Here is a 27,912-nt window from a genome sequence, read left to right as displayed (position 1 = left end):
TTCCTAAATCGAACCCTAAGTAGAAACAGACTGTTTCCTTCTTTTTGCAAAGAGCAGCTTTCCAGGAAACGTAAAGTTGGCCTTGGGGGTGGGATTTAAGACCAGTCACGTGAGCATTCCATACCCCTAAGTCCCTGAAGTTGGTAACTAACAGTCCATCCAGGGAAACCAGAGTGAGACTGAAATCAGAACAAAGAGCCTCCTGTGGGCTATGAAGCAGGCCTGTTATCAGCTCCGTCTCCAGGGCATGGGGTCAAAGGAAGCGGAGCGTGCACTGCTGCCGGGGCTGCCCAGCCAGCTCCAGCCTGCAAGAGACGCCTCTCCAACTGCAGAGATTACAGGCCTGCTGGCTCTGTCACATTCAGTTTTCAGGATTAAGAGGAAGGGCCTTTAATCTGGGCAAATCAGGAGAAGGCAGAAAAGTCAGTCAACGAAGTAAGGCATGCTTAGGGCTTTTAAAAAAAACTTTAAAAACCTAATTATCACTGAAACAAATGGCATCTGGGATTTACTTCAAATAATGGGGAATAAAATGGTTAGGAAGGCAAATGAAACAAGATTGGCTACCAATTGGTAACTGTCCCAGAAGGACCATGGGTACATGGGATTTTATTTCACTATTCTCTCTACTTTTATATGTTTGAAATGATCCGTTACAAATTTTAAAAATCATACCTTATTTATTGTGAAAATTTAAGTAAATATAAAATAACACAAAGAAGAAAATAAAAACCACACCTAATCCTATCACCAGAGACAACTGCTGTTAACACTTTGGTCTATTCATTTCCAATCTTTTCCATATTTTTCTTTCTTTTGTTTGCAAAACAAGGTCATACGTCTATGCTGTTTTATCACGTGCTTTCCTTTCCTCTCTTAATTTATCTTAAGTATTATTCAAGTGCTCAAATATTCTTTTAGGGTGTGATTGTTACAGCCTTTCATCAATAGACAGGCCATAATCTATTTCCAATATTTAGCAACTATAAATAAGGCTGTAGTTAACCAGGAAGATGACGTTATAAATAGGTGATTTCAAGTGAGAAAGAAATTGCTTGATAGGCACCCAAACACACACTGACAGCACAAAGGAAAAGAAATGGTGAGAATAAAAGCTGGGATCTCATCGACTGCATAATTCCAAGCAATTAGTAACTTTCCAGGGACGCCCCATGACAAAGGCCAAGGTGGGGAATAAGAGAAAAATGCCAAAAGATATAAAACTGAAACACACACTAAAGTGCCTCTCAGGCCAACGATAATTCGTAACCAGGTGCGGGCACTGAGTTGAAGAAATCTGCTTTGAAGCACTCGAGTCTTGAAATACTGAGTTTTCAAAGGGAAGGATATTTTCATGGGTCTGGGATGGCACAGGAAGGTTCTGTGGGCTAAAGAGCGAATCAAACGGCTTCTCGTGGACCACCGCGCCTCAAGCATTCCATCACGCCATTCGGATTCATCTAATTAAACAGAATTAATACAACTGGACAGTGCGTAGGCTTGTCACTGGATTCTTCCCTTCAAGCCTTAAAGACAATTTCCTCCCCCGGAAAGAAAACCCACAATATTCCCACGATGGGGAGATAAGAGGGATCTCGTGTTTTCCCTGCACTATTTGTTCCTGCCAAGAGTGGATTTGGCAGGAAGTCCCTGAATATAATAACACCCCATACAATCAATAATCTGAATGCCAGTCAAAAACATAATTTTTCTTTCTGAAGGAAATCCATAAACTGTCTATTCTGTGATGCACTTGAAAGATTCAGAGCTGAACACATTCTAGCTGTGTCCCATCTGGCTTTCTTGGGCTGCTACGAAGCATCAGGGGCCTCTGAATCAAACCGTTCTGCTCTAGCCAGCGGCTGGGCAGGGGCCGCTCCGCAGCCGTCCTGGGTAGGGGGTCACTGTGAGACCGTCCTCTCCGGGGTGGCCCCAAGGACACAGGGACGGGCAGAAAGGCAGTGGGACCAAGAAGAGGACTGAGGAAGCTGTGCTTTCTTCATATCTTTCTTTCCCCTTATCCCTCCTGTCTACCATTTCAGTTTTTTATTTCGGAAAGGACAACCGTGACTCTCTTTTCACTTTGTCGAGGACCAAGAGGAGGAGAAGTGAATCTGTGACACACTAAACACAGGCTCTCTGAGGTCAGACATGCGGCCTCTCCAAACTGAGTTCTAACCTCCTTACCCAGCCCTCCCCCAGACATGAGCATCCCAACCACCGCCCTGTTGCTGAGCCCACCAAAATGGTCAAGAAAGCATTACCAATTATGCATAGTATATGGTGACCACTATGGAAAAAAATGTTAAAGTATGTGCCAGAATAGCAAATTCAAGAGTGATACTTATTCTTATCTTTTGTTATTGTTATTGGGCTGTCTTGATATAGAAAATTATGTTAAGAATAAGTTATTACCAACATCCCATTTACATATTTTGCTGAGATTGGAATGTCTCAAAGCATGAGTTCATTTCTGACCTAAGTCTGTGTCCTCCCCTCTGGATTCACATATCACAGAGAAACACGAGAAAAACAAACAAACAGAAAGAAAACCAAAGATGACAAGCGCTTCTCTTTTTAGCTGGATTCCCCAACAGAGCACTCTTTAATGTTTACCAAAATTGGGCCATAAAATTCTACAAGATTCTATGCATATGGCTTGACCTTTTCTTCCCCCTGCTCCCTGTCCCCAAAAGCAGCAAAAAAGCCAAATATAGAAAAACAGAACATCTGTCTGCTGGCAAAGACAACATCCCATTGTACACAGCCACACCCTGACACAGACACACACCAGTCCTAAGCCATCCCTGCACGCCAGCTGGTTTGACTTCCATAGATTTTCCCAAGGGCCCACCGAGCTCACCCTCTGATGCAAGAGTGGACAGGAGGCCACAGGCTGCGATGGCTCAGTATCTGCAGGCAGTGCCAACGCACATCACCCACACCCACACCTCTCCGCTGACCTCCCACGCAGGGGCAGAGCCAGAAGGGAAGGTTACCTTGCAGACAGCCGCCTGGAGCACTGCGTCAAAGCCGCCCTCGGGGGCATCGCGGTTCCGGGACACCCTCTGCTTCCGAACTTCCTCGTTGAAGCTGTCCACTCTGTCTGTGAGAGGCAGCAGGTGGCGGAACCCAAAGGAGGGGACACAGTTTGGGAATAGCTTGTAACTGGAGAGAAAGAGGAGAAGAGTCACTTTTCCTTCCTTGTCCCCAAATCTTAAACAACCAAGTAATTCTGTGCATTTACTGAGGGCCTTGAACGCACCAACGAATACTCACTCAGCACCTACCACACACCCCCGGGACAGACACAGTGGGGGAGCACAGAGAAATAACCTAGTCCCTACTCTCCAAACACAAGCTCTAAACTGCGGGCGAGACAGCACATACCAGGCTGTAGGCGAATGAAATGGACAAATGGGTCGTAGGAAGTAGCGGTTAACAGTGGGCTACCGCAGTCAGAGGAAGGTGTCACGGAGGCGCCCTGACGCGGGCCTTGGAAGATGCAAGCGCCTGGTGGGACGGGCACCGCAGCCTGGGCGGCACCGAGGGGAAGGAAGGCTCTTACGGGCTGAGGAAGGCGGGCCCTGTCGAGTGAGGGCAGCGTGAGCAGAGTGACTCTACGAAACCAGCTTCTTACATCGACTCTGCTGCTGCCACGTGATAAAGGATCACATAACCCCTTCGTGTCCACCCACTCAGAGACCACCAGGACGTGCTGGCAACCGAGCAAACACTAAATGCAACAGGAATGAAAACGTTCTGTTTCTTCGTTCATTTATAAATACTGGAATGATAAAGCATCAGCTCTCCTAGACGCAAAGAGAAATCACTTAGAAGCAAACCATCTTCGAATGGAAAATGCTACCTGGAAATCTGGAAAGAGGGAAGTATTGCACCTCAATAGGAGGTTAATGCCATGTCTTTCTCCTGAATATTGGGTGTTCTCATCTTCAGTTTGCAGTGGAGATGGCCCCATTCCTGGAGGAAGTTACAGCCCAATCACATCTGCAGGAGTTTCACTTGGCTATATAACCAATGAAATAGGAAGAGGGGCCTTACATTGTTTCCAGAAAGGTTCACTGGGTAAAAGGGGAGAGGGAAGTGCAAATGCAAGGGCCCTGTGGCAGAAGGGAGCACAGAGAGCCCAAGGGCAGAGGGAGGCCAGTTAGACTGCAATGCAGGGAACAAGGGCAAAGATGAGCTATGAGGAGGCTGGGGAGGCAAGCTGGACCAGACTGTGCAGGTCTGTGGCCATGTTAAGGAAGCCTCTCTTTCAGAACTAAGACGGAAAGCAACCACCAACAGAGAGGCATGAAGGGAAGGCTTCGTTACCTACCCAATTCAAGCCGTGTGCGTGGGAAGGGAAACGGGCTTAGCAACTCCTAGCAGCTCCTGCCTCACTGCCATCAAGAAGGGCGGCTGGGGCAGGTCTGAGAGGCTCCCCTCCTCCCCGAGAGAGGCAACCTTGGGCTTTCTAAGAGGCTCTCTCATCCCCGCTAAGGGCCTACGGTACCTGCTCCAACAGTCACTCGCAGCAAGTCACCTCTGCAGGGTCAACCCCACTGCCATGATGGCCACGGTGCCTCCGGACAGGGAGAGCTGCGAGCAGCTGTCCCCACTTGCCGTCCCTTTGTTTCACTCCCTCCTCCTTCCCCAAAAATCTTCACCCGCCCCTTGTGTTTGCACAGGTCAGGCTCTTCTGTAACCCATGCCACCCAAACTTTCTATTCTCATCTCAGTTCCCCATAAAGACAAAGGTCATGGAAATTGCATTCCCAGCTGGAAGCAGGAAGTGAGCTGAGGTCCCATCATAGTCATCTGACGAATAGATGGGCCCAGGAGGAAGGAAATGTACACAAACTCTCACTCCCCTCCCTCGCCCTCTGAGCAACTTCACCCTTCTGTGCTGTGCTGGGCCATGGCTGCGGACTTCAGGTGTTTACTGTCTCGGTTGACGGGGTCGGTTGAGGAAGGGAGAAGAGGAACAAAACTATGACTGCTGCTCAATGAGGAAACCAGAAAAGCTGTGAAAAGCTCAGCTAAATTAGTTCAGCGTTTTTTACCTCTTCCCTTCCTGCAAAGGGGAATAAGTAGATATATTTTTACTGTGGAGAATTACTATTAATAATCAGGAACTAGAACATGTGTTTGCCAGAGAGAAGACTTCATTGCAGAGAATTTATTATAACCAAACCAGAATCACCTCTTAGTGAGAGGAAAACAGCTTTGTCACACAGGCTCTGTTGAATGTCTCCATAGTCTCTGGAAAACAATGTCAGACTGTGTCTAATTTAACCCCTGGAAGAGCTGTCTGAGCGACCTGAAGATCTGGGTGTTTGAGGGTCTCGTGCCAGGAAGCCCTCCCACCCCCAACTGTGTCTGTGCTATAGGACCCCAGTTTAGGGCCTACTAAATCTTTACTGGATTAAGAATTATGAACCAGGAAGATGAATAAAATACATATGCTTAAAGAGCCTGGGGGAGCATGTGTGTACAAAAAGTGAATCCTATTTGCAGATGCTAGACGTAGGAAAATCCAAAGAACAATCTGATGCTTCAGGACAATACTGTGGACCATGGAGCTGACAGGGCAAGACCTCTCCTCTTCCTCTAAACAAAGAGAACTGCTGGGTAAAAATCTAATCTTCAAAAATGTTAATATGTAGCCAAGACTGGAAGCTTAGCGGGGAAATCCCAGGTGCCAGGAACGGAGAGAAAAGCATTGCACAAATGAACGGACTTAACTAGGTGGGAAGTGAGCAAGGATCTCCTGGCAAAGGGATCCCCCACCCCCCCACCCTAGCGTGTTGGGGCCTGACAGGTCTGGGGCTTGGGGCCAGGTTCTAACAGGGACAGATGATGGACCTCAGGCCAGCGCAGGGCAGAGCACTGGAACAGGGCTCTCTGCATAAAGATGAGTGTTACAAAGAGCTGCCCTGTCACTAAAATCAAACCCAGAAAAATTCCAGCCACTGGCCTGGGAGAGAAGCAAGGAAGATGCACTCTGGGCTCATGGTGAGATGAATCACCCATAAAGATTGTAACTCCAGGCCTAAACAAGTCAGAATTCATTACTTTTACAAGGAAGGAACCCCCTGCTGAGAAATAAACAGAACTAGTCCCACAGTGAAACCCAGAGGATCCTAGCATCAGGGAACAGAAAACCACCCAGCAGGGAAGTCAGTACCCCTGGGGCACGTGATCCCCTAATGGAAAACAACCTCTGATGAAGAGGAACTAATGAAAAAGTTATAGACCCCATGAGAAATAAACTACCATGAAAGAGTATCAGCAAATTCAACCAACTGCAGGATCTGCAGTTCAAGAAACAGGTAACACAATTATCTAAAGGACATTAAAACAAAGATATTTAAAACATTCAAGGAGAAGGAAAAAATACCAAAGACTAGAATGGGATATTATTAGGAAGAAAACAAAATCAGAAGGCTATGAAAAAATAGTATGAAAAACAGAAGTCTAAAAGAAAGAACCAAATAAAAAATAGTCACTCAAATTCAAAAATGCAACTTCCGTGTATGGCTTAAAAACACTGAAGAACAGGGTACTGCCACAAACACCAAAATACAGATCAAAGCAACAGGATAGAAAGCCCAGAAATAAACCCATGCACCTATGGTCAATTAATCTATGACAAAGGAGGCAAGACTATATAATGGAGGAAAGATAGTCTCTTCAATAAATGGTGCTGGGAAAACTGGACAGCTGTATGTAAAAAAATGAAATTAGAACATTCTTGGGACTTCCCTGGTGGCGCAGTGGTTAAGAATCCACCTGCCAATGCAGGGGACACAGTTTCGAGCCCTGGTCCGGGAAGATCCCACATGCCGCACAGCAACAAAGCCTGTGCGCCACAACTACTGAGCCTGCGCTCTAGAGCCCGCGAGCCACAACTACTGAGCCCGCGCACCACAACTACTGAAGCCTGCATGCCTAGAGCCCGTGCTCCGCAACAAGAGAAGCCACCACAATGAGAAGCCTGTGCACTGCAACGAAGAGTAGCCCCTGCTCGCCACAACTAGAGAAAGCCCGCACGCAGCAACAAAGACCCTACACAGCCAAATATCAATAAATAAATAGACTTCTTTTTTAAAAACATTCTTTAATACCATACACAAAAATAAACTCAAAATGGATTAAAGACCTAAATGTAAGACCAGATACTATAAAACTCTTAGAGGAAAACATAGGCACAACACTCTGACACAAATTGCAGCAATATCTTTCTCAAGCCATCTCCTAGAGTAAGGGAAATAAAAATAAACAAATGGGACCTAATTAAACTCAAAAGCTTTTGCACAGCAAAGGAAACCATAAACAAGACGAAAAGACAACCTGCAGAATGGGAGAAAATATTTGCAAACGGTGCGACTGACAAAGGATCAGTCTCCAAAATTTACTAACAGCTCATGTGGCTCAATATCAAAAAAAACAACCCAATCAAAAAATGGACAGAAGACCTAAACAGACATTTCTCCAAAGAAGACATACAGATGGCCAAGAGGCACATGAAAAGATGCTCAACATAACTAATTATTCGAGAAATGCAAATCAAAACTACAATGAGCTATCACCTCGCACCCGTCAGAATGGCCATCATCAAAAAGTCTACAAATAATAAATGCCGGAGAGGGTGTGGAGAAAACGGAACCCTCTTACGCTGTTGGTGGGAATGTAAATTGGTAGAGCCATTATGGAGAGCAGTAAGGAGATTCCTTAAAAAACTAAAAACAGAGCTACCATATGATCCAGCAATCCCACTCCTGGGAATATATCTGGAGAAAAACATGATTCGACAGGATGCATGCACCCCAATGTTCATTGCAGCACTGTTTACAATAGCCAAGACGTGGAAGCAACCTAAAGGTCCATCAACAGATGAAAAGATGTGGGAATTCCCTGGCAATCAGTGGTTAGGACTCTGCACTTCCACTTCAGGGTGCACGGGTTCAATCCCTGGTTGGGGAACTAAGATCCCACAAGCTGCGTGGTGTGGCCAAAAAAAAAAAAAAGATGTGGTACATATATATATATACAATGGAATGTTACTCAGCCATTAAAAAGAATGAAATAATGCCACTGCAGCAACATGGATGGACCTGGATATTATCATCCTAAGTGAAATAGGTCAGACAAAGACAAATATCATATGATGTCGCTTATGTGTGGAATCTAGAAAAAAAATGATACAAATGAACTTATTTACAAAACAGAAACAGACTCACAGACTTAAGAGAACTGAGCTTATGGTTACCAGGGGAGAAGGGTGGGGGGGGTGGGGATAGATTGGGAGTTTGGGATTGACATGTACACACTGCTATATTTAAAATAGATAACCAGCAAGGACCTACTGTATAACACAGGGAACTCGGCTAAATATTCTGTAAAAACCTAAATGGGAGAAGAATTTGAAAAAGAGTAAGTACATGTATATGTATAATGGAATCACTTTGCTGTACACCTAAAACTAACACAACATTGTTAATTGACTATACTCCAATATAAAATAAATTTTTTTAAAAAAAATTGAAGAACAAAATGATAAACTGGAAGAAATTTTCTATTATGAAGCTAAGGGAAAGAAAGAGGTAGAAGTTATGGGAGAAAAATTTAGAAACATGAAGTTTAGAATGAGAGGCTCCAACACTCACCTAGCAGCATTAGAAAGAAAACGGAGAGAATCGGAGACAGGAGTCAGAGATGATGTCTGAAATTTTTCAAGAATAAAGCTATGTTCTCAGATTAAACAAGCAGAGCAAGTTCTGAACAATGCAAATAAAAGTACTAAATCCAACCCAGCCACATAGGAATGCATATCATTATAGGACATGAAAAGCACAGGGAAATATTAAAAGCCACCAGAGAGAAGGAAAACCATTAGATAGAAGACTTTTCATCAGCCACAGGACATGCCAGAAGACAATGAAATAATACCTTCAAGGGGGTGAAGGAGTACCATGACCTCTTGGAAGAAATACAAAGGGTAAGAAAAAATGTAAATGATGAAGGATGAAATGTATTATCTCACTTGCAAAGATTTTTACAGATGTATTTCTATTTTGTGTGTGTGTGGTGAGAACCCTTAAGATGTACTCTCTGAACGACTTTCAAGTATACAATTGTATATTTCAAGTGCAGTACTGTTGCCTATCACCACCATGCTGTACATTAGAGCTCCAGAATGTATTCATCTTATAACTGTACGTTTGTACCCTTTGACCAACATTTCCCCCTTCCCCGGCCAATCACCACTCTACTGTCTGTTTCTCTGAGCTTGGCCTTTTTAGATGCCACATATAAATGAGACATGGCATGTATATCAGCAACAGCCTAATACCTCTAACAAAAGAAAAAGTGTTCAGAACCAGAAATAACAGGCCGGATTAATCCATCAAATCCTGTACCAGTGAATATCATGTGACGCTTCCCAGGAACACTATTTCTATTACTCAGAATACAATTAAACAGTTCTTTAATCTGATGATTAAATTACTTTTTTTTTCTCTCCTTATGGCAGCCCTGGTACTACTTACTTCAGCTCTGGCATTTCTGGTTCATTCTAAGATGGGAGGGGATAAGTCTAGGATTTTGATCCTTTGGCCGAAACATCCGGAGCAGGAGGCGGGACAAACCTCAAGAAAGCCCCACGAAGGGCTTCCCTGGTGGTGCAGTGGTTGAGAGTCCACCTGCCGATGCAGGGGACACGGGTTCGTGCCCCAGTCCGGGAAGATCCCACATGCCGCGGAGCGGCTGGGCCCGTGAGCCATGGCCGCTGAGCCTGCACGTCCGGAGCCTGTACTCCGCAACGGGAGAGGCCACAACAATGAGAGGCCCACGTACCGAAAAAAAAAAAAAAAAAAAAAAAACTGGTTCTCTTCTGAGATGTCCTGCGCAGGTAGTTAAATCACTCCTCCTGACTCCCCATCTCCCCAAAACTTCCCGGGGCTACTGCTGCTGCTTCCACACCACCACAGGAGAAAAAACTTAACAGAAGGTACCATTGAGAGAGAACGCTGTGATTTTTCTCTCCACATGAGCTGAAGGAAAAGAACAGACAAGGATCACAGACGGCAACTACGGAGCCAAGCATGGAACTCAAACTGAGACAGGAAGACAACAGGACAGCCATTTTGGAAAAGGACCAAGGGAACGACCTTGAGAAAGCGGGCTTGACAGGCCAGAAAAACAGCACCTAAAAGCTTGGGCTTCTGAGACAACCACCAGAGACTCACAGGAGTAAAAGATTAGCTCTATCTCTGTTCCACTGACATCTGTACATGGTTTCCAAAGGACAAAAGCGGAACTATAAATCCGCCACCTAGCAGAATTGCCGAACTCCCAGTTCCCTGAAAGATATAGATAAAAGCTTGACACGCATTCCTAAGGTGTTTTAGCAGGAAGCAGGCCCCCAGATGAAAACTGCCGACTGCGGGCATATAGACCCCAGACTGCTTGAAGCCTGGAGGCTGATGACGCTCCAAACTTCACCTCCATGCCAACCAATCCAAGAACTGAGCACAAGCTGCTCAGGCACCCTGTGGCCTCCTCCCTCACACTGCCTTTAAAACCCCTTCCCAGAAAGTCCTCGGGGAATTGACACTCTTTTCCACCTTCTCCCTCGTGCACAAGCTATCCTTTCAATAAAAAGCTTCGTTTGCCTAAGAGTCTTGTGGGAGCAATATTCGTTTCTATGGTATTGCTGTCCAAGAATCTGGAGAGGGCCCGATAACAGAACCAAGGAAGCAGCCCAGCTGGGAGACGAGAGGGAGTGGTAGGGACTGTGGCAGCCAAACAACATGTGGGACAAGGCTGGCTTTACTAGACCTCCTAGTTTTTTGAGAAAACCTAAAATCCTGGCTATTCTTTGTTAAATCTTTTATTTTTAACTGTTGGTAACTAATTCACAGTGCCATTAAAACTTAGGAAAGGGCTTCCCTGGTGGCGCAGTGGTTGAGAGTCCGCCTGCCAATGCAGGGGACACAGGTTCGTGCCCCGGTCCGGGAAGATGCCACATGCCGCAGAGCGGCTGGGCCCGTGAGCCATGGCCGCTGAGCCTGCGCACCTGGAGCCTGTGCTCCGCAACGGGAGAGGCCACAGCAGTGAGAAGCCCGTGTACCGCAAAAAAACAAAAAACTTAGGAACGCAAATAAAGCACATGTACAGGCTGAATCAGGAACAGAAACAGCCTGATTACATCCCCCCGCTTGCTCTGTTCTCCAGGAACCGTGGGGAATCTCCGAGGATACCCAGGCAACCACACAGAGTCCACCGCCGGGACGCGGGAGGTACATCTCAGCCTGCTCACTGAGCCATGCGGTGACTCCCCTTTCATGCTGCCCAGCTTAGGGAAGAGAGATCTGTATAACTCAGACCTGATGATTCCTTCCAAACTCCCATTCTTTCACCGGATTTCCTGTCTCCCAAGCAGCCTGTCAGTGTGCCTTGTATTCACTGTCAAAACTTCTACCGTCTGCAGTTGGTTCTGCCTTCTAGGGCTTGGAGAAGTAGCTCTGAATAAGGAGAGTGTAATAACCTTGAATATTCAATGCTGAGGGGCCCAGGCCAGTCCTTCATCCTCTGCCGGCCTCCCATCTAGCATCTGACAGTTCGCCGATGGTCCCCAGAAGAATCAAAGTAGAGACACACCCTGTCTCTCAGGAGACAGGACCCAACCAGAGGGCGGAGGTGAAAAGTAGCAGACAGAATCACTATTCCAGATGAACTGAAAAAATTGGGGGTTAAGATGCTGTTGCTCCTGGGGAGTAGCAGAACTCCAACAAAAAGACATGTGGCACTGGGATGCAGCTGAAAAGGGCCTTGGGGACAGGACCAAAGTGACAATAATGCCAGCAGCTACCTGTGGCCAGGAGGAATCTAAACCCAGGAAGTAAGGACACCTAGTGTCTCTCTGTGGCTAAGGAACTTAGAATCTCGTTTGTATCTAAAATGTTTTCTTATCTTATTGTTTTTTCCACTGTTGTGTCATTGCAATCCCAGGAAAGATCTAAGTTAGCTTCTAGGAGTGTGTACAGAAGGGTCAGGAAGGATTCAGAACATACAATACCAGCATAAATACCACCTCACCCCCACCCCCCAGTCCAACCCAGAGCTGGGAACTTCTGAGGCTGCCAAAGGGGAGACAAGAAGTCAGACAGGCTCAGGGGCTTCCGAGCAGCCCTGTTCCCCTCAGGGGCAGCCAAGGAGACAAAGAATCGAAAATGACATCACAAGATGCCCGAATCCCTGAGTCACCACTTGAAGAAGAGCTGCCACAGAAAGCAGCTCCCATCAGATTTTTACAAGCAAGAAATAAATTTTCATTGTGTTGAGCCACTGAGATCTGGGGTTTGCTTGTTACTGCAGCACAGCCTAACATTACCCTTAGGCAAGCGCCTAGAAGGGTGCGTGGTTTTGGAATGGGTATTATTACTCAAACTCAAGGAAAGCATCTGGGTGGCAGTGTGATTTAGATGGGGAAGAAATAAGCATCATATTGATGGAAACAGACTCTGGAAGTAGTTCATCCTGATTCATATTCCAAGTCTACCCCTTACTGTTTGTGTAATCCTTCTAAGCCTCGGTTTCCTCATCTTTAAAATACAGCTCACCAGGACCTCCCTGGTGGCTCAGTGGTTAACAATCCGCCTGCCAGTGCAGGGGACACAGGTTCGATCCCTGGCCCGGGAAGATCCCACGTGCTGAGGAGCAATTAAGCCCGTGTGCCACAACTACTGAGCCTGTGCTCTACAGCCCGCGAGCCACAACTACTGAGCCTGCGTGCCTAGAGCCTGTGCTCTGCAACAAGAGAAGCCACCGCAATGAGAAGCCCGTGCACCTCAACGCAGACCCGACTCACTACAACCAGAGATCCTGCGTGCAGCAACGAAGATCCAACACAGCCAAAAATAAATTAATTTAATAATAATAAAATAAATAAATAAAATACAGCTCACTTCTATAGACCTCAAAAGATTGCTACGAGATTTAAATGGGATGATCCATATAAGGTATGAAGTGCAGTGAATGCCTGACACTTAGTAAGAACGTAAGTCTTAGCTGTTCCTCATCTAGCGATGCTTTGGGGCCTCACATGCCAAAGCCTAACCAAAGCTGAACATGGAAATGAGTCAAGAAAAAGTTGAAGGTTATCACTCGTTGTCACACTGCATAATCTTGCCATTTAAAAGAACACTTGAGGGGGCTTCCCTCGTGGCGCAGTGGTTGAGAATCTGCCTGCTAATGCAGGGGACACGGGTTCGAGCCCTGGTCTGGGAGGATCCCACATGCCGTGGAGCAACTAGGCCCGTAAGCCACAACTACTGAGCCTGCGCGTCTGGAGCCTGTGCTACACAACAAGAGAGGCCACGATAGTGAGAGGCCCGCGCACAGCGATGAAGAGTGGCCCCCACTTGCCACAACTAGAGAAAGCCCTCGCACAGAAATGAAGACCCAACACAGCAAAAATAAATTAATTAATTAATAAACTCCTACCCCCACATCTTCTTTAAAAAAAAAAAAACATTTGAAAGCCCAGTAAGGAAACAAACCACCTTTACAAAGGTTGTATTGGGGAGTTGGAGGAAGTGACCCTCCACCTCCAATACACAAATGCACTAGGGCAGGGACCTATTCACCATCCCCTTTCCTCTTCCACTGCACACAGCTAACCTAGTTCCCAGCCTCCCCGCTAGAACCCAGCTCTGTAGAGCAGAATGTAGGAGCAAAGGCCACTCTATCCTGGTCCATAGGATCTTCCTATGAGCAATCCTCCAGGCATGATGACCTTACAAGCCACATGTGAACCAATGGAGCCTGGGACCCTGAGTCACTGCTTAGAGGACAGGTGTCCACTGATCAGGAGACCCATTTGCACTTAGGTTAGCAGAAAATAAACTTCCTTCAAGTTTGAGTCATTACATACTTTTGGATTTGCTCACTGCAGTAGTTAGAAACTCTTGTTCTCTAATAATATCTCGAAAATTTTCTTTTAAAAAAATTTTTTTTAATTTTTAAAATTTATTTATTTTTGGCTGCATTGGGTTTTTGTTGCTGTGCGCGGGCTTTCTCTAGTTGCCGCGAATGCGGGGCTACTCTTCGTTGTGGTGTGCAGGCTTCTCATTGCAGTGGCTTCTCTTGTCGCAGAGCATGGGCTCTAGGCATGCGGGCTTCAGTAGTTGTGGCACACAGGCTCTAGAGTACAGGTTCAGTAGTTGTGGCACAAGGGCTCAGTAGTTGTGGCTCACAGGCTCTAGAGCGCAGGCTCAGTAGTTGTGGCGCACGGGCTCAGCTGCTCCGCGGCATGTGGGATCTTCTCAGACCAGGGCTCAAACCCATGTTCCCTGCATTGGCAGGCGGACTCTTAACCACTGCGCCACCAGGGAAGCCCTGTCGAATATTTTCCAATTCAAGTACTTATGTTAGAAAAAAAAAAAAAAATCACACCTATAAAGGGCAGGGTTTTCATTTTGTTTTGTCAAGGTAAGTTATAGTTATGTATATAAACAATAGGAACCGACTTTGATTCATTTATTCCAAACATCTCAGTCGCTCCAAACAAGGAGATAGTTTAAGTTGTTCTGCCTGCTCCCTCCCTGATCACCGGGGTCTATCACTTCCTGAGAACACTCTCTAAAATCTATTAATGTAGAAAACAGTGCTGTGTCTGGCAGTCAGGAAAACAAATGAGCTATCATCATTGTATCTTTATGCAACCTTGTAACAATTTATTTCTTCGCAGGCAGAGGGAGGACAGAGCTGGATTATCCTTCATCAAATTTAACACCTTAGCCAGGTTCCCTCCCAGCACCCAGATATGACCTCCCTAGGCCTTTCTTTAGGCTCAGTTCCCGCTGATCCATTCCCCCATCCTTGAATACCCAAGAGAAGGGCAGCTGGTCACTCACCCAATGCACGGGTTGGTCTGGTACCTCGGTGCCGTGTAGGAGAAAGGAGAGATGTTCTTGTCTACAAAGGACCCAAACCCCAAGCGGAAGTTGCTGGTGAGCTTCCTCATCTCCTCGGCAAGCTTGGTGCCCAGGCTCCGTATGTTGTCCAAGTCATCCTTCATGGACAGAGAGAGGTCCATCAGGTAGTACAAGTCCACTGGATAATCCTCCACCTGTCGAACCTGCAGCTGGAAGGTAGTCTTGTCACCTGTGCCAACCGAGAGACCGTGCGTGTTAGAGGTCATTCAATTCGCTGGGGCTGAAGGGATGGGTTTTGCTTTCAAAGCTGGCCCACCTCTGACTTTGCTTTAGTGACTGTGTGCCTCTCAGAAGACATCTCTTCCACTCTGGAAACAGAGTGACCGAAGGGAATATGGGCGCTGAGGATGCAGCTCTAGGTTCTCCTTTCACACACAGGCCTCAGCATTTTTTAAGGAAACTCTTTAAGAACCAATCTCCTTAGTAGTGTTCTGTTTTCTCAGCAAAAAGGATGCTTAGGTAATTGGTGGACGGTGCACCAGACAATTCCACAGACACAAATTGGGCGAAAGTAACCCACCAAGCACATACCAACTTCAGAGAAAGGACTGGCCAAGACGGGAACGTGGCCAGGAGACCGTAAAGGTGATGTGAAACAGAACACAGGAAAGAAATTAACAAAAGAAGGGTACAGACATTAGTAAGAACTGAGGTGGGGAAGAGAGATGTGCAAGGCAAGGGAGACTGGGAAAACAAAGATGGTTACTTAAAATACCCCCAGAGGGCAAAAATGTTTATGCTTATGCCGGGCCACCTATTTCTATCTCCCTAGCCATTTATCAAACAGCATATCTGATATCACAAACACAAATCATTATTATCATAAATTATATGTATAAATATAGGAAGACGTGTTCCAAACTTTAGCACCATCGACAAGAAAAAGAAGAAACAGAAAGGAAACACTACTAGATTTGCCTACAGCTACAAGAAAGAGAAAATAACTTTTGGTTCTATAATAAGCAGTCAACAGCCAAAGGGAAAAGAAATTGATTCAGAGGAAAAGAACAATGAAAAAAAAGGCAGTTTCTGGCAGGCGTGGCCTCTGCAAGCTAGCCCCACATGGTATGCAGAAAGGCCCAAACCAAGTCAGCGCAGTAACTGGAGGACGCGTGCCAGGACAATGATCCTTCGTCATTCATGATCTCTAAAAACACACTGTTCAGAAACAACTTCAAGTCGTGAATTTTACCAGGTGATCCTATCTGCCCTCAGGCTCGTTAGCCTCACAGGCACCAAGAGATGTCCTTGAACTCTTCGGACAGAACTGTCTACACACACTTGAAACCTGGACGTCCTTTGTGTGTTCAAAGGTGCAATGGCGAAGGTGGCCTCGCTCCCGCACGAGGGTCCACACCTCATCTGCCCGCGGTCACGTCTCAGAGGCGTCCATCTTTCACCTCAAGATGACAACCAGCGAGCCGAAGCCTTCTTGAACTTGCAGGATAGGGAACCCAGGGCTCTGTGCTCCCCGCACCTCCTCCCACCCCAGACGAGGCATACTTAGTTCATTAACAAGATCTCAGTCCAAGTTCCAGCTCTGCCCCTCAACTAGCGGGGCAACCTGAGCCTCCATTTCCTTAACTGTAAACTGGCAATAACAACAGCACGACAGCATGAAGGCTGTGAAGCACTCATGTGGGAAGGAGGGTTCTGTAAGCAGTGAAGGCCTGCCCAGACGAAGTATGATTATTATAATTACCATGGTAGTCTGAGTGTCAGAGCCAAGCCTGCTTCCCCCGACTTGTCCTTACATGTGCTGCTCTAGCCTGATGATGGATTTAGTTTGGGTTGCCTGTTGGTACGAGCCTATTTTTAAAAGCCACTGGAGCCTGACTCAAACAGAGGAATGTTCGAGATTTCTTCCAGAATGAATTCCGGACTGCTACAATAGCCGTCTCTGGTTCCCATGTCCCGGCACAGGGCCCCTCCCATCCCGGGATGCCACATCGTAGTGGGGGAGGGGCGGGAGGGCCTGCGATCCTGTCCCCTCTGTCCAATCCCATGGCCTCTTTACGAGGTCTCCTGTATTTTGTTACTTGTGCCCTTCCCCCAAGTTTCCAGGTATACCTTCTTTAATCCAGAATCCACTTCCACCTTTTGCGGGATTACGAGCAATTACAGATGAACACTTTAGGACCAGGAAACAGGGAACTAGCTTGGATTCAGGGAGGCTGGAAGGCACCCATGGGAGGGAAGTGGACATTAGCCTCAGAAAGCAAGAGCTGGGCTGGAATCCGGACCTTGTCACCAAGAGCTCAAGGCCTCAGGCTCCTTTAAACTTGCTGCTCAGTTTCTGGATCAGTAAAATGGGGAGGATGCTAATTATTGTGGGTATTGAGGAGACAGCATATATAAACACCATACAAATGCTTGTACACAAGAGAAACTTCGGCCTCAGTTCCCCTGAAAGTCAATTATTAAAGCAATTTCCTGTGGAGCTAAAAAGAGAGACAGAACATTCTGCCAAAAACTTGAGTGTGAATGGCTAACGGCCTTGGGTATTATATTTAACTCCAAATTTTCCAGACATGAAGGCAAAGAGGGAAACGAGATGTGGTACATAGGTCTCTTTGTATACTAAGGGGTTATCTATTCTGAAGTAAGAAATCTCTTGTCATTAAATTCTAAGAGAAATTGATCACTACAACACACACACACCTCCCCATAGGGAGGCTGCAAATGGTTAAATATATATATATTTCTCTCCCAGTTTTCCAAGAAGGGAGGGGTATAAGAAAAGGGGTAATATCATTAATGTTTGGAATGAGGGTTTATGGCTACCTTATCTATGCTGGATTTTAAATGCTACAAACTCCTCAGTGGGCCTTGGCAATAACTGAATGTTCTGTCAGTGTAATAGGGAAGAACCTTATTATTCTACTACAAGTTAATCACTAAAGGGATGTTGCCTATAAGATTAAATTATACGTACTGACCCATCTCTGGGAACCCTGCCTCCCAGGTAATGAGCATTAAGCTAAAATACCTTTGTTTAGCTCACAGGAAACATCCTGACCAGGCCTACCTGTGATTAGCTGCAAGAAGGAAGAAATTAACACATCCCCTTCCAAGTCTGGCAGGAACCAGGCCCTTACCCACCTCCCCTGTTAGTATTAAAGAAGCCAGAATTCTAACTCAGGGAAGATGGTTCTTTGAGCTGCTAGTCTACCATCTCCTCGGTCTGCTGGCTTCACAGATACAGCTGCTATTCCTTGCCCCAGCAACTCGCCTCTCGATTTACTGGCCTGTTATGCCGTGAGCAGTACGAGCTTGGACTCAGTTACATCAGCAGATTTTGGAGGGACTGACATTTCTGGACCAGTTCTCAGCAAGGGTGCTAAGCACGGGAATTAAGCTACAGTGCCGCAACTCCCCCACCGAGGGAGCCCCCGTGGTTAGCTGACTGAAGGTGAAACTGCTGCTGCACGCCAGGGGCGCCCTATGCCGGGAGAGGGTCTGGGGCATGTTCTCCATCTTTGGGTACACTTCCGGAACCATGCACACTCAACAATACCTCCAGCCACCCAGTTCTGCACCACCCGAGACTTTTTTTTTTATCATAACGACAACATTTCCTTTTTTTCGTTTTTTTAAATTTATTTTTGGCTGTGTTGGGTCTTCATTCCTGCGTGCAGGCTTTGTCTAGTTGCGGTGAGCAGGGGCTACTCTTCATTGCAGTGCATGGGCTTCTCATTGCAGTGGCTTCTCTTGTTGCGGAGCACGGGCTCTAGGCGTGTGGGCTTCAGTAGTTGCAGCACACGGGCTCAGTAGTTGTGGCTTGCGGGCTCTAGAGCACAGGCTCAGTAGTTGTGGCGCATGGGCTCAGTCGGTCCGCGGCATGTGGGATCTTCCCGGACCAGGGATCAAACCCGTGTCCCCTGCATTGGCAGGCGGCTTCTCAACCACTGTGCCACCAGGGAAGACCCCACCCGAGACTTTAAACCAGCCGCCACCTCTCGTGAGTCCAGGAGAGTGAGAGCCGGGCTCACCTTCACTGTGGACACTTGATCTGTGACAGTCTCTGGTGACACCACCCAGCCCACGTATCCCCCTCCTCCCTCTCCATATAAGACCCCCTTACAGGGACTTCCCTCGTGGCGCAGTGGTTAAGAATCTGCACAGGGGACACGGGTTTTAGCCCTGGTCCAGGAAGATCCCACATGCTGCAGAGCAACTAAGCCCATGAGCCACAACTACTGAGCCTGCACTCTAGAGCCCATGCGCCACGACTACTGAGCCCATGAGCCACAACTACTGAGCCCACGAGCCACAACTACTGAGCCCACGAGCCACAACTACTGAAGCCCGTGCGCCTAGAGCCCGTGCTCCACAACAAAGAGAAGCCACCACAATGAGAAGCCCACACACCGCAATGAAGAGTAGCCCCTGCTTGCTGCAACTAGAGAAAGCCCGCGTGCAGCAACGAAGACCCAACACAGCCAAAAATAAATAAACAAATTTATTTAAAAAAAAAAAAGATCCCCTTACAAGCTCGTCTCCTCCTGTGGCTGCAGCCCTCCTGTCTGGAACCATCCCCCATAACCCCCGCCTCAGGACAAGCAGCAGGATCAGAGAAATAGGATAAAGCAAACCCCAAAGAAAACCTGATCAGGGACTTCCCCGGTGGGCCAGTAGTAAAGAAACCGCCTCACAATGCAGGGGACGGGAGTTCAATCCCTGGTTGAGGGAACTAAGATCCCACACGCTGCGGGGCAACAAGCCCACGCGCCACAACTGCTGAGCTCGCGGGCCTCAATTAGAGAGCCCGTGTGCCACAAACTACAGAGCCCAAGCGCTCTGGAGTCCACGTGCCACAACTAGAGAGAAGCCCACACACAACGAAGAGCCTGCGCACTGCAACGAAAGATCCTGCATGCCTCAAAGAAGATCCCACGTGCTGCAGCTAAGACCCGACATAGCCAAATAAATAAATATTTAAAAAAAAGAAGAAGAGAAAAGCTGATCACCTCACATCTGTGAGGAGGAAGCTTCTCCTGCAAGCAGCCCCTCCCACGTCCTGCTGGTTTTTCCTGCTTCCAACACACCCAGCCCCAGCTGTATTTCACAAAGAATTCCTGCCACTGCTGGGTTCCTAAGTGTAGATTCTCCCACCATAATCAATAGCAACCAGCATTCCCTCTGAAATGTATTTTAAAGGTTTCTTCTGTCTTCCCTTCAATAAAAAGTGAAAAGTGAGCTTTTCCTTAGGAACATAAACCAGATGACAAACATTACCAGAAAATGAAAGTAGAGAATTCTAGCAACAACTTTTGGGTTTTTTAAGATTGATTTTTGTTCAAATATTAAGACAAAGTAGTGTCTCAACAAATAAATACTCCTGCTATCCCCAATATAAGTAGTTTTTTGATTCCCTAGAATTATACTTCTGTGCTAGAAATTGAAAGAAACATTAAAATCAGCTATGTTAAAAATGGACTACAGGGTTTCCCTAGTGGCGCAGTGGTTGAGAGTCCGCCTGCCGATGCAGGGGAGACGGGTTCGTGCCCCGGTCCGGGAAGATCCCACATGCCGCGGAGCGGCTGGGCCCGTGAGCCATGGCCGCTGAGCCTGCGCGTCTGGAGCCTGTGCTCCGCAACGGGAGAGGCCACAACAGTGAGAGGCCCGCGTACCGCAAAAAAAAAAAAAAAGGACTACAGCTGAGCAGGCAATTAGGGGCCTAGTGCACAACTTATAAGACTTATCATCCAGCTCTCTGTTCACTACAGCAGAAGGCAATTAGTACCCGGAATTAAATCCAGACCCAGAAGCAAAGAACTACCTCACTGGCCGCCCTGCTGTACCAAACACCACTCCCCACCTCAGAATTCTGACACTTGACAGATGGAACCATCAGGAGAGTTACTGGCCTTCACAGTGTCTGACCCCAAGCAATTAGGGCTTGGCACTTCTAGTTTCCTTGAAATAATCTTATCTTAGTTCAGGCTGCTATAACAAGTACCATGGACTAAGTGGCTTACAAACAACAGAAATTTATTTCTCACAGTTATAAAGGCTGTAAGTCCAAGATCAGGCCAGCGTGGTCAGGTTCTGGCGAGAGCCCTCTTCTGGGTTTCACACTACAGACTTCTTGCCGAAGCGGGGAAGCACCCTCCAGGGTCTTGAGGGTTTTGGGGTTTTGTTTTGATAGCACTAATCCCATTCATGAGGGCTCCACCCCATGACCTCTCAAAGGCCCCCCCCCTTCATTTCCTAATACCATCACATTGGGAGTCAGCTAGAATTTCAACATATTCAGTCTATAGCAAAGCACTATCCATCCATCATCAAGTCTTTTTAAGTGTGCATTGTCAGTCTGGGTAGTAGAAGCAATACCTAAGTCAGGTACTTGCCATCTCCAACCAGAACGTAGGAGAGGGGAGAAAAGCAGCATAGATGAGGGCTGGCAGGAAGCCCATATCAAAAGCAACCAATCACCTGCAGTTTAGTCAACAGTATGATACCCAGGTCAATTTCATGGCTTTGATTACAAACTCTGGTTATCATTGGGAAAAGCTGAGAAGGGTACACAAGAACTCTCTATAATTTTTGCAACTTCTTGCAACTCTAAAATTACTTCAAAATAAAACATTAAAAAAAATGTTTAAGCTACCAATCAGAGGTCACTTTTTAACAGGCTAAGGGACTGAGGCAAATAAAGGCTTAAGTAAACCTTTTCTAACTGCTCCACCTCTAGCTTTTTACCATTTCAATATGCTTTAAAGTTTACGTCCTTTCGTAAGGATTTTATACCCTTTGTTAAGGTTTTTTTAAGATTGTTATCCTGACATACAGTTTCCAGGACTGGAAACAAAATGGAAAACATGATCTTGTGTTTATACAAAATCTTGCTTAAAGTTTGGCAGTTCCTGAAAAAGTTAAACATAGAATTACCATATGATCCAGCAATTCCACTCCTAGCTATATAATCAAGATTATTGAAAACATATGTCCACACAAAAACGTGTACATAAGTGTTCACTGCAGCATTAGTCATAATTGTCCCAAAGTGGAAACAGCCCAAATACCCATCCACTAAAACGTGGTGTATCTATAAATATTCAATGGAACATTATTTGGCCATAAAAAGGAATGAAGTCCTGATACATGCTACAACATCAATGAATCTTAAAAACATTTTGCTTAAGTGAAAGAAGCCAGACATAAGAAACAACATATTATATGATTTAAATGAAATGTCCAGAGTTAGCAAAACCTCAGAGATAGAAAATAGATTAGTGGATGTCAGGGGCCGAAAATGGCGTGGAGGCAGAGGATAGGAGTGACTATTAACGGGTACAGGGTTTCTTTTCGAGGTGATGAAAATGTTCTGGAATTAGATAGTGGTGATGTTGTAACCACGTTGCAAGTACACTACAAACCACTGAATTGTATACGTCAAAATGGTGAATTTTACAGTATGTGAATTACAGCTCAACTTAGAAAAAAACAAAGCAAAACAAAAAATTCTGCTTAAAGTAGAGGAAAACTTTTCTTTCTTTTTTTTCCAGGCTTATCCCAGAACACTTAACTTTGCCTTGGTGAAGTACCTCACATATTGTGCTGAAGCTTGTCCTTGACTAGTCTGGCATGAGGCTAGTAAAGTGCTACACTTCATTCAACAAATACCTATTATGAGGTATTGGGGAGCAGGGCAAAGGAGGAGACAGGAGAGCGTTCCTAAAAATACACAATGGAAAAACCAATCGTTACGTACCTGAATGCCTTCCTGAGTCACGGGGGTGTTGCCCTGAAGTAAGTACCCGCTTGGTAAACTGAAAATGTTGTTAATGGCAACAGACCATTTTCCCCTTTCCCCAAATAAATATCTGCAGTTTGACTGTCCTTCTCTTCATAATTACTGAAATTTTCAAAATGTGAAGAGGCATCATTGGCTTCAAGCGTTTCTATATTTGAGAAACATGTTCACAAGGTTCTAGACCTCTAGGAATTCAGATTATCATCTGATCTCCTCCTAAGTCTTCATCTCTACAGACTGAAACACCCTCAGAGCTTGGGTGCGTCTCCACAGGGCAGCCAGCCCCTCCTCCACCTTGACGGCCACAGCAAAGGGCTCTCCATCACCGTACCTCCCGTAGGACCAGAGCTGCACACAGCACTCGCATCACGATTTTGTATAAACACAGGATCATGTTTCCCATTTATTTCCAATACTGGAAACTGAATCATAATGCTTAGCGAGAGATTTGACTATACCAAATAAGACTGATTTCTTTCTTTAATCGAGTATACGTTAAGCTTCATGCATAAATAAGCATTGTGCATAAACTTCATGAGAACTTTGAGAACTCTGCCCAAGGAGGGTGCCCTCAATCAAGTCACTTCTTTGGGGGCTGTTTTAAAAGCCAGTTGATAAGTCAAAGCAAACAGTCTCTCTGCCTCAGAGCCACACCTGAATTCTGATTTTGAAAACTGGAATTGAAACTGTGACATCTCTGATTCTGTGTTGACCTCCAACTTTTCCCTAAATTAAATCTACCCTAAAGAATAAGGATTTGCCACCATGAAGAATGTTTCTTGGAGAGAGCACCACAGGCTCAGAGTAATTCTAGATGAGCAGTTGCAAAAGTAAAAACCTCCCTCGCTGATGACCCTCAAACTCTAACTCTTCTGGACATGTTAATTTTGGTCCTTGTTTCCAAAAATTAAGTGAAAACAGTATACAATAATAAATACATTGTTAGTATATGAGAAATATGAACACATATACAAAGACAGAAGATCTAGTAAGAATGAAAAATAGTGTTAAAGTGAAGGACTTTAAGAATTTTCTTGAAGTGACTGTTACGCCGTTAGGTTAAAAAGGAAAACACACCCTTGATGTTAGTTGTAACCATTCTTATCATACACTGTGTTCTGATATATTAATAGTCTACAACAACGCCTATGTCCCCTTCTAGGTCAGAGCCCTTGACCCTGAGCCTGACTCCACGTAGGGAGAGGCAGTCATCTTCCCCCCGGAGGATACCATCGGACATTGGCTCACAGAAAGCTTCCTCTTCTCTACCCACTCACACAGCTTTGTAAGGGCTCCCTTCTCTCTCTCAACTTGGAATCTCACTAAACAAAAGGCGAAGTGTCCCTTCCAGTGAGATGACTTGTGAAAACAGTTACTTCAGCTAATCCCAGCACTAATCCCTGGGCCATCCAGCAGTTTATGCTGCTCTACGCCACTTACACCCTTCTTCCGTTTCTTATTTCCAAGACAATTCAATAAGCAAAATACAACAGTTCTCAAATACACAGTGACTCAGAGTTCTTTCTAATGACAACAAGAAGAACAGGCAACACTAAGAGCTTAAGACGTGCAGGGCTGTGCTAGACCCATTTCTGAGACATGAGAATCTCTACCCATATCTAGACGTGGCTGACTCCAAAATCTGCATCTTGGCCATTACTCTTTGAAAACAATAATTAAAAGCTCTTCAAGTGCATTTATACAAAAAGTCTCATTTAAGCCTCTGAACAGGGCTGTGAGGAATGAAGGTGACAGAGACCCTGAGACGCTAAGGAGTAGAGCAGCTTGCCCAGGACCCCTGAGCTAGGCACAGAGCCAGAACCAGAACCTAGGACGGCCAACTAGATCCCTCATCTTCCCACTGACCCAGCCGCCCTGTCTGAACAAACCACCTGGAAATAGTTATTGCCAGTGGTTTCCTAGACAATGAGAAAGAAGAAAAGGCTAAAAATCAACGGGATTTGGGAAAAAAGCTGCCTTCTCTCAACAATGTGATACTTTCTCATTTGGCCACATTCACGTCCTCCCTTGACATCGCAAGGGACCACATTCACATCCTCCCTTGACATCGCAAGGGACCACATTCACATCCTCCCTTGACATCGCAAGGGACCTCACAAAAGTGGTGAGCTAGAAACAACCATGAGCTGTGCGACCACAAAGACTCGATATTGAGTCAGGTTCGCTGCTCTGACCGGGAGCCCTTGAGCACACAGCTCCTCAGGTGTAAAGTTACATCAGCTACCTTCGGGTAGGTCAAGTAACAGGCACAGAGTAGGTGTGCAAAAACTGTCAGTTCCCTTATACCACAATCAACTCCAGGGCTGGCAGAGGCTCCAGGGTCACACACACAAAAAAAATCTCTACTCTGCAAGTTCGTCCCTTCAGAATGTCACTGATTCAAATGGAATTTGCTGACAGGAAAAAATACTTTCTCCTGGCAGTAGTACGTTCCCTGAGAAACTTGCATTAACTAGGGAGTAAACATACCAGCATCCTCCCACGAAAAACAAGAACATTATTCACAGTAGTCAAAAGGTGGAAACAATCCAAGAGCCCGTCGATGGGTGAACGGATAAACAAAATGTGTCTATACGTACAATGGAGGATTACTCAGCTTGAAAAGGAAGGAAATACTGGCACGTGCTACGTCATGGATGAGACGGACAAATATATATGAGTCCACTTCTATGAGGTACCTGGAGTAATCAGATTCACAGAGACAGAAAGCGGAAGGGCGGTTGCCGGGGGCTGGTGGGGGAGGGAGTGAGGGGTTAGTGTCTAATTGGTACAGAGTTTCAGTTTGGGATAAGAAAACAGTTCTGGAAATGGAGAGTGGTGATGGCTAGACAACACGGTGAGTATACTTAACGCCACTGAACTACACACTTAGAAATGGTTAAAATGGTAAATGGTACGTTACATATATTTCACAATTTTTTAAAATAGCAAAGATACTCTGATCATCCCCAAAGGCCCTGGACTCTGCTTCCTGGGGTCTGGGCCACACCTCACCACTGCCCCCTCCCTGGCCCGGCTCATCTTTCCACCATCTTGAACAGGTCCACCCCAAGGGCACTCACCGGGCCGCAGGTTCACCGTGACCTCCTGCGGCGTCATCTGGATGACGTCTGACCCCGCGGGGCTGGAGCCCTTGCTGCTGAGAGGCAGGCTCCGAAGGACCTGGGTGCTGCTGACCGGACTCTCAAACTCGCCGCCACAGCCGTTCCTGACCAGGTTTGCCTTGAAGTCGCACCGGGAGGTGACCGACCGCAGGCTGCCGAAGTCCTGGAGGTGTGGAAACAGGGGAAGAGGGCAGGAGGCGGTCAGAGCAGCTCCAGGACACCTCAGGCTGTAGTCTCATCACCACCCTGCGACCTGAGACCCTCTACATTCCATCTCCTAAAAGCGGACAAAACAAAAACTCCGCCAAGTGCCTCACCAAGCATCATGAGGATTAAGTGAGGTGTCGGATGTGAAAGCATTTTGCAAGGTGTAAACACGCACAGTAAAAATGTTTGGTCTCGTTATTTTAATGGTCAAAAACGCTCCTTTAAAAAAATGTGCCTGTCTACACGATAAGCAGGAGAAAATAACTGATATGGTCAAAAGTTGCATCACTAAAAATTTTTGAAAGATACCATATAAGTGGCCAAGTAGTCATCACTCAGACAATCAAGAGTTAACTTCTGAGCTGTTCCCTCATCTAGCATATGCAGGCACAACCATTCTGGAGAGCGATGCGGTACCTTTTGAGCCCTTGGTCCCCTCCTAGGAATTTATCACCAGAAAATTATCAAAAGGAAAGCAAAACTCTATAAGATATATACTGCATGTTCCTCAGAATAGCACAATCATAAACTTGAGCCAAAATCCCTAAACCAGAAGGAAAACATGGTTTATCACCTCAATAGATGGTACAGCCATCACAAATAGTTATGAAGACTAAGCAGAAATTTCAAAACATTAAGGAAAAAAAATCAGAAAATAGAGTGGTATCTGCATCAGGATGCCAAAGAAAAATTAAAAATTAAGATAGTTGAGGTGCTAGGGGAGAGGGAATAAAATGATATTTTTCTTTTTCTCTTTACTGTTGTTTAAACAATAAAGCCACATTGATAAGAAAAATCTTTCTTTTCTTCAGTTGGATTTAGGAGAAGGCTGTGCACCAGGATGACCCACCCTAGTCTGGGGCACTAGGAGTTTGGGCCATTTACTTTAAAATGAAATTATATACTTTGTTAGAAAGTAGGATACCTGTAAGCAGTGATTGTTTTCCTGTAAGGGGGTTTTCAATGGCAAAGCAAACCCATTCACTGCTGGATGTAGAGAAGAAGATCCCCTCTTCCAGCTGGTTGCACTGGAGCAATGGCTGGAGGAGTTAGATGCTCCCTCTTCCTCCCGCCACTGTAAACACTTTGCCAAAGCGCCTCAGATGAGTCAAGAGTCCGCTGACCGCAGAGGGACTCCCCTCCCCCCTTCATCATGGTCTAGGATGCCCCAAGACCAGTCAGTGCCCACTGGGGCCTTTGCAAGGTTCAAGACCAAGAAGTCAAGAAGACTCTGCAGTATTTTTAAGTAAAACCAGATGTGTTGTTCTGGGCCTCTGTGATTTTGGTTTTTCGTTTGCTTATACCTGAATTTTTTTTTTTTAATTTTGTCTGTTGAACTCTTGACATGACGGGAGATCTTGCATGTCAACAACCTCGGGACTGCACCGTAAATATAAATGGCTCCACAGACACTTGTGGAACAGGGTGAGAACAATGATTATTGTAGAAATTACAAGATTCCAAAGCTGAGGTTTCTAAACTGGGTTCCGAACAGTCTAGCTTGGCTCTGAGGAAGCAGTAAAAACCTCCCAGGAATAGCAGAAAGGAGAGGTAACTTCCTGAGGGCCTTACAGGTATGAGACTGCTGTCTTGAGCTGTGTGAAGCACAGGGTGAATTAGCTGTCCAGAGCTGAAAGGGCTTAGGGGTTCGCCTGCTCAGAGCCTACGTGGCTAGAGAATTTCTCAACTTCTTGCCAGCATGCTGGCCTTGCTGCCAGCTCCCCCAATTCCACGGAGCTGGCTGTCCTCCACCCAGTTCCGATTGTCAAAGTGCACCTGTCTCCACCAGACCAGTGCACATCCCCTCTCCCACCCC

At 46.0% G+C, this 27,912-nt stretch overlaps 1 protein-coding gene across 1 annotated transcript in view; it reads right to left on the bottom strand.

The window, feature by feature from the left end:
• The window catches only part of ITGB5 (integrin subunit beta 5), a 111,695-nt gene that overhangs the window by 65,685 nt on the left and 18,098 nt on the right, over positions 1–27,912 (bottom strand). Inside the window, exons 3-5 of the mRNA XM_067738647.1 lie at positions 25,848–26,052; positions 14,925–15,174; positions 3,000–3,168 (exon numbers count right to left, since the gene is read on the bottom strand). Of these exons, the coding sequence (XP_067594748.1) occupies positions 3,000–3,168; positions 14,925–15,174; positions 25,848–26,052 (624 nt within the window). The remainder of the gene's footprint in view (positions 1–2,999; positions 3,169–14,924; positions 15,175–25,847; positions 26,053–27,912) is intronic.

The sequence above is a fragment of the Pseudorca crassidens genome, chromosome 5, assembly GCF_039906515.1.
Source record: "Pseudorca crassidens isolate mPseCra1 chromosome 5, mPseCra1.hap1, whole genome shotgun sequence".
NCBI classification, from domain to species: Eukaryota; Metazoa; Chordata; class Mammalia; order Artiodactyla; family Delphinidae; genus Pseudorca; species Pseudorca crassidens.
This window is presented reverse-complemented; position numbering and strand designations above follow the sequence as displayed.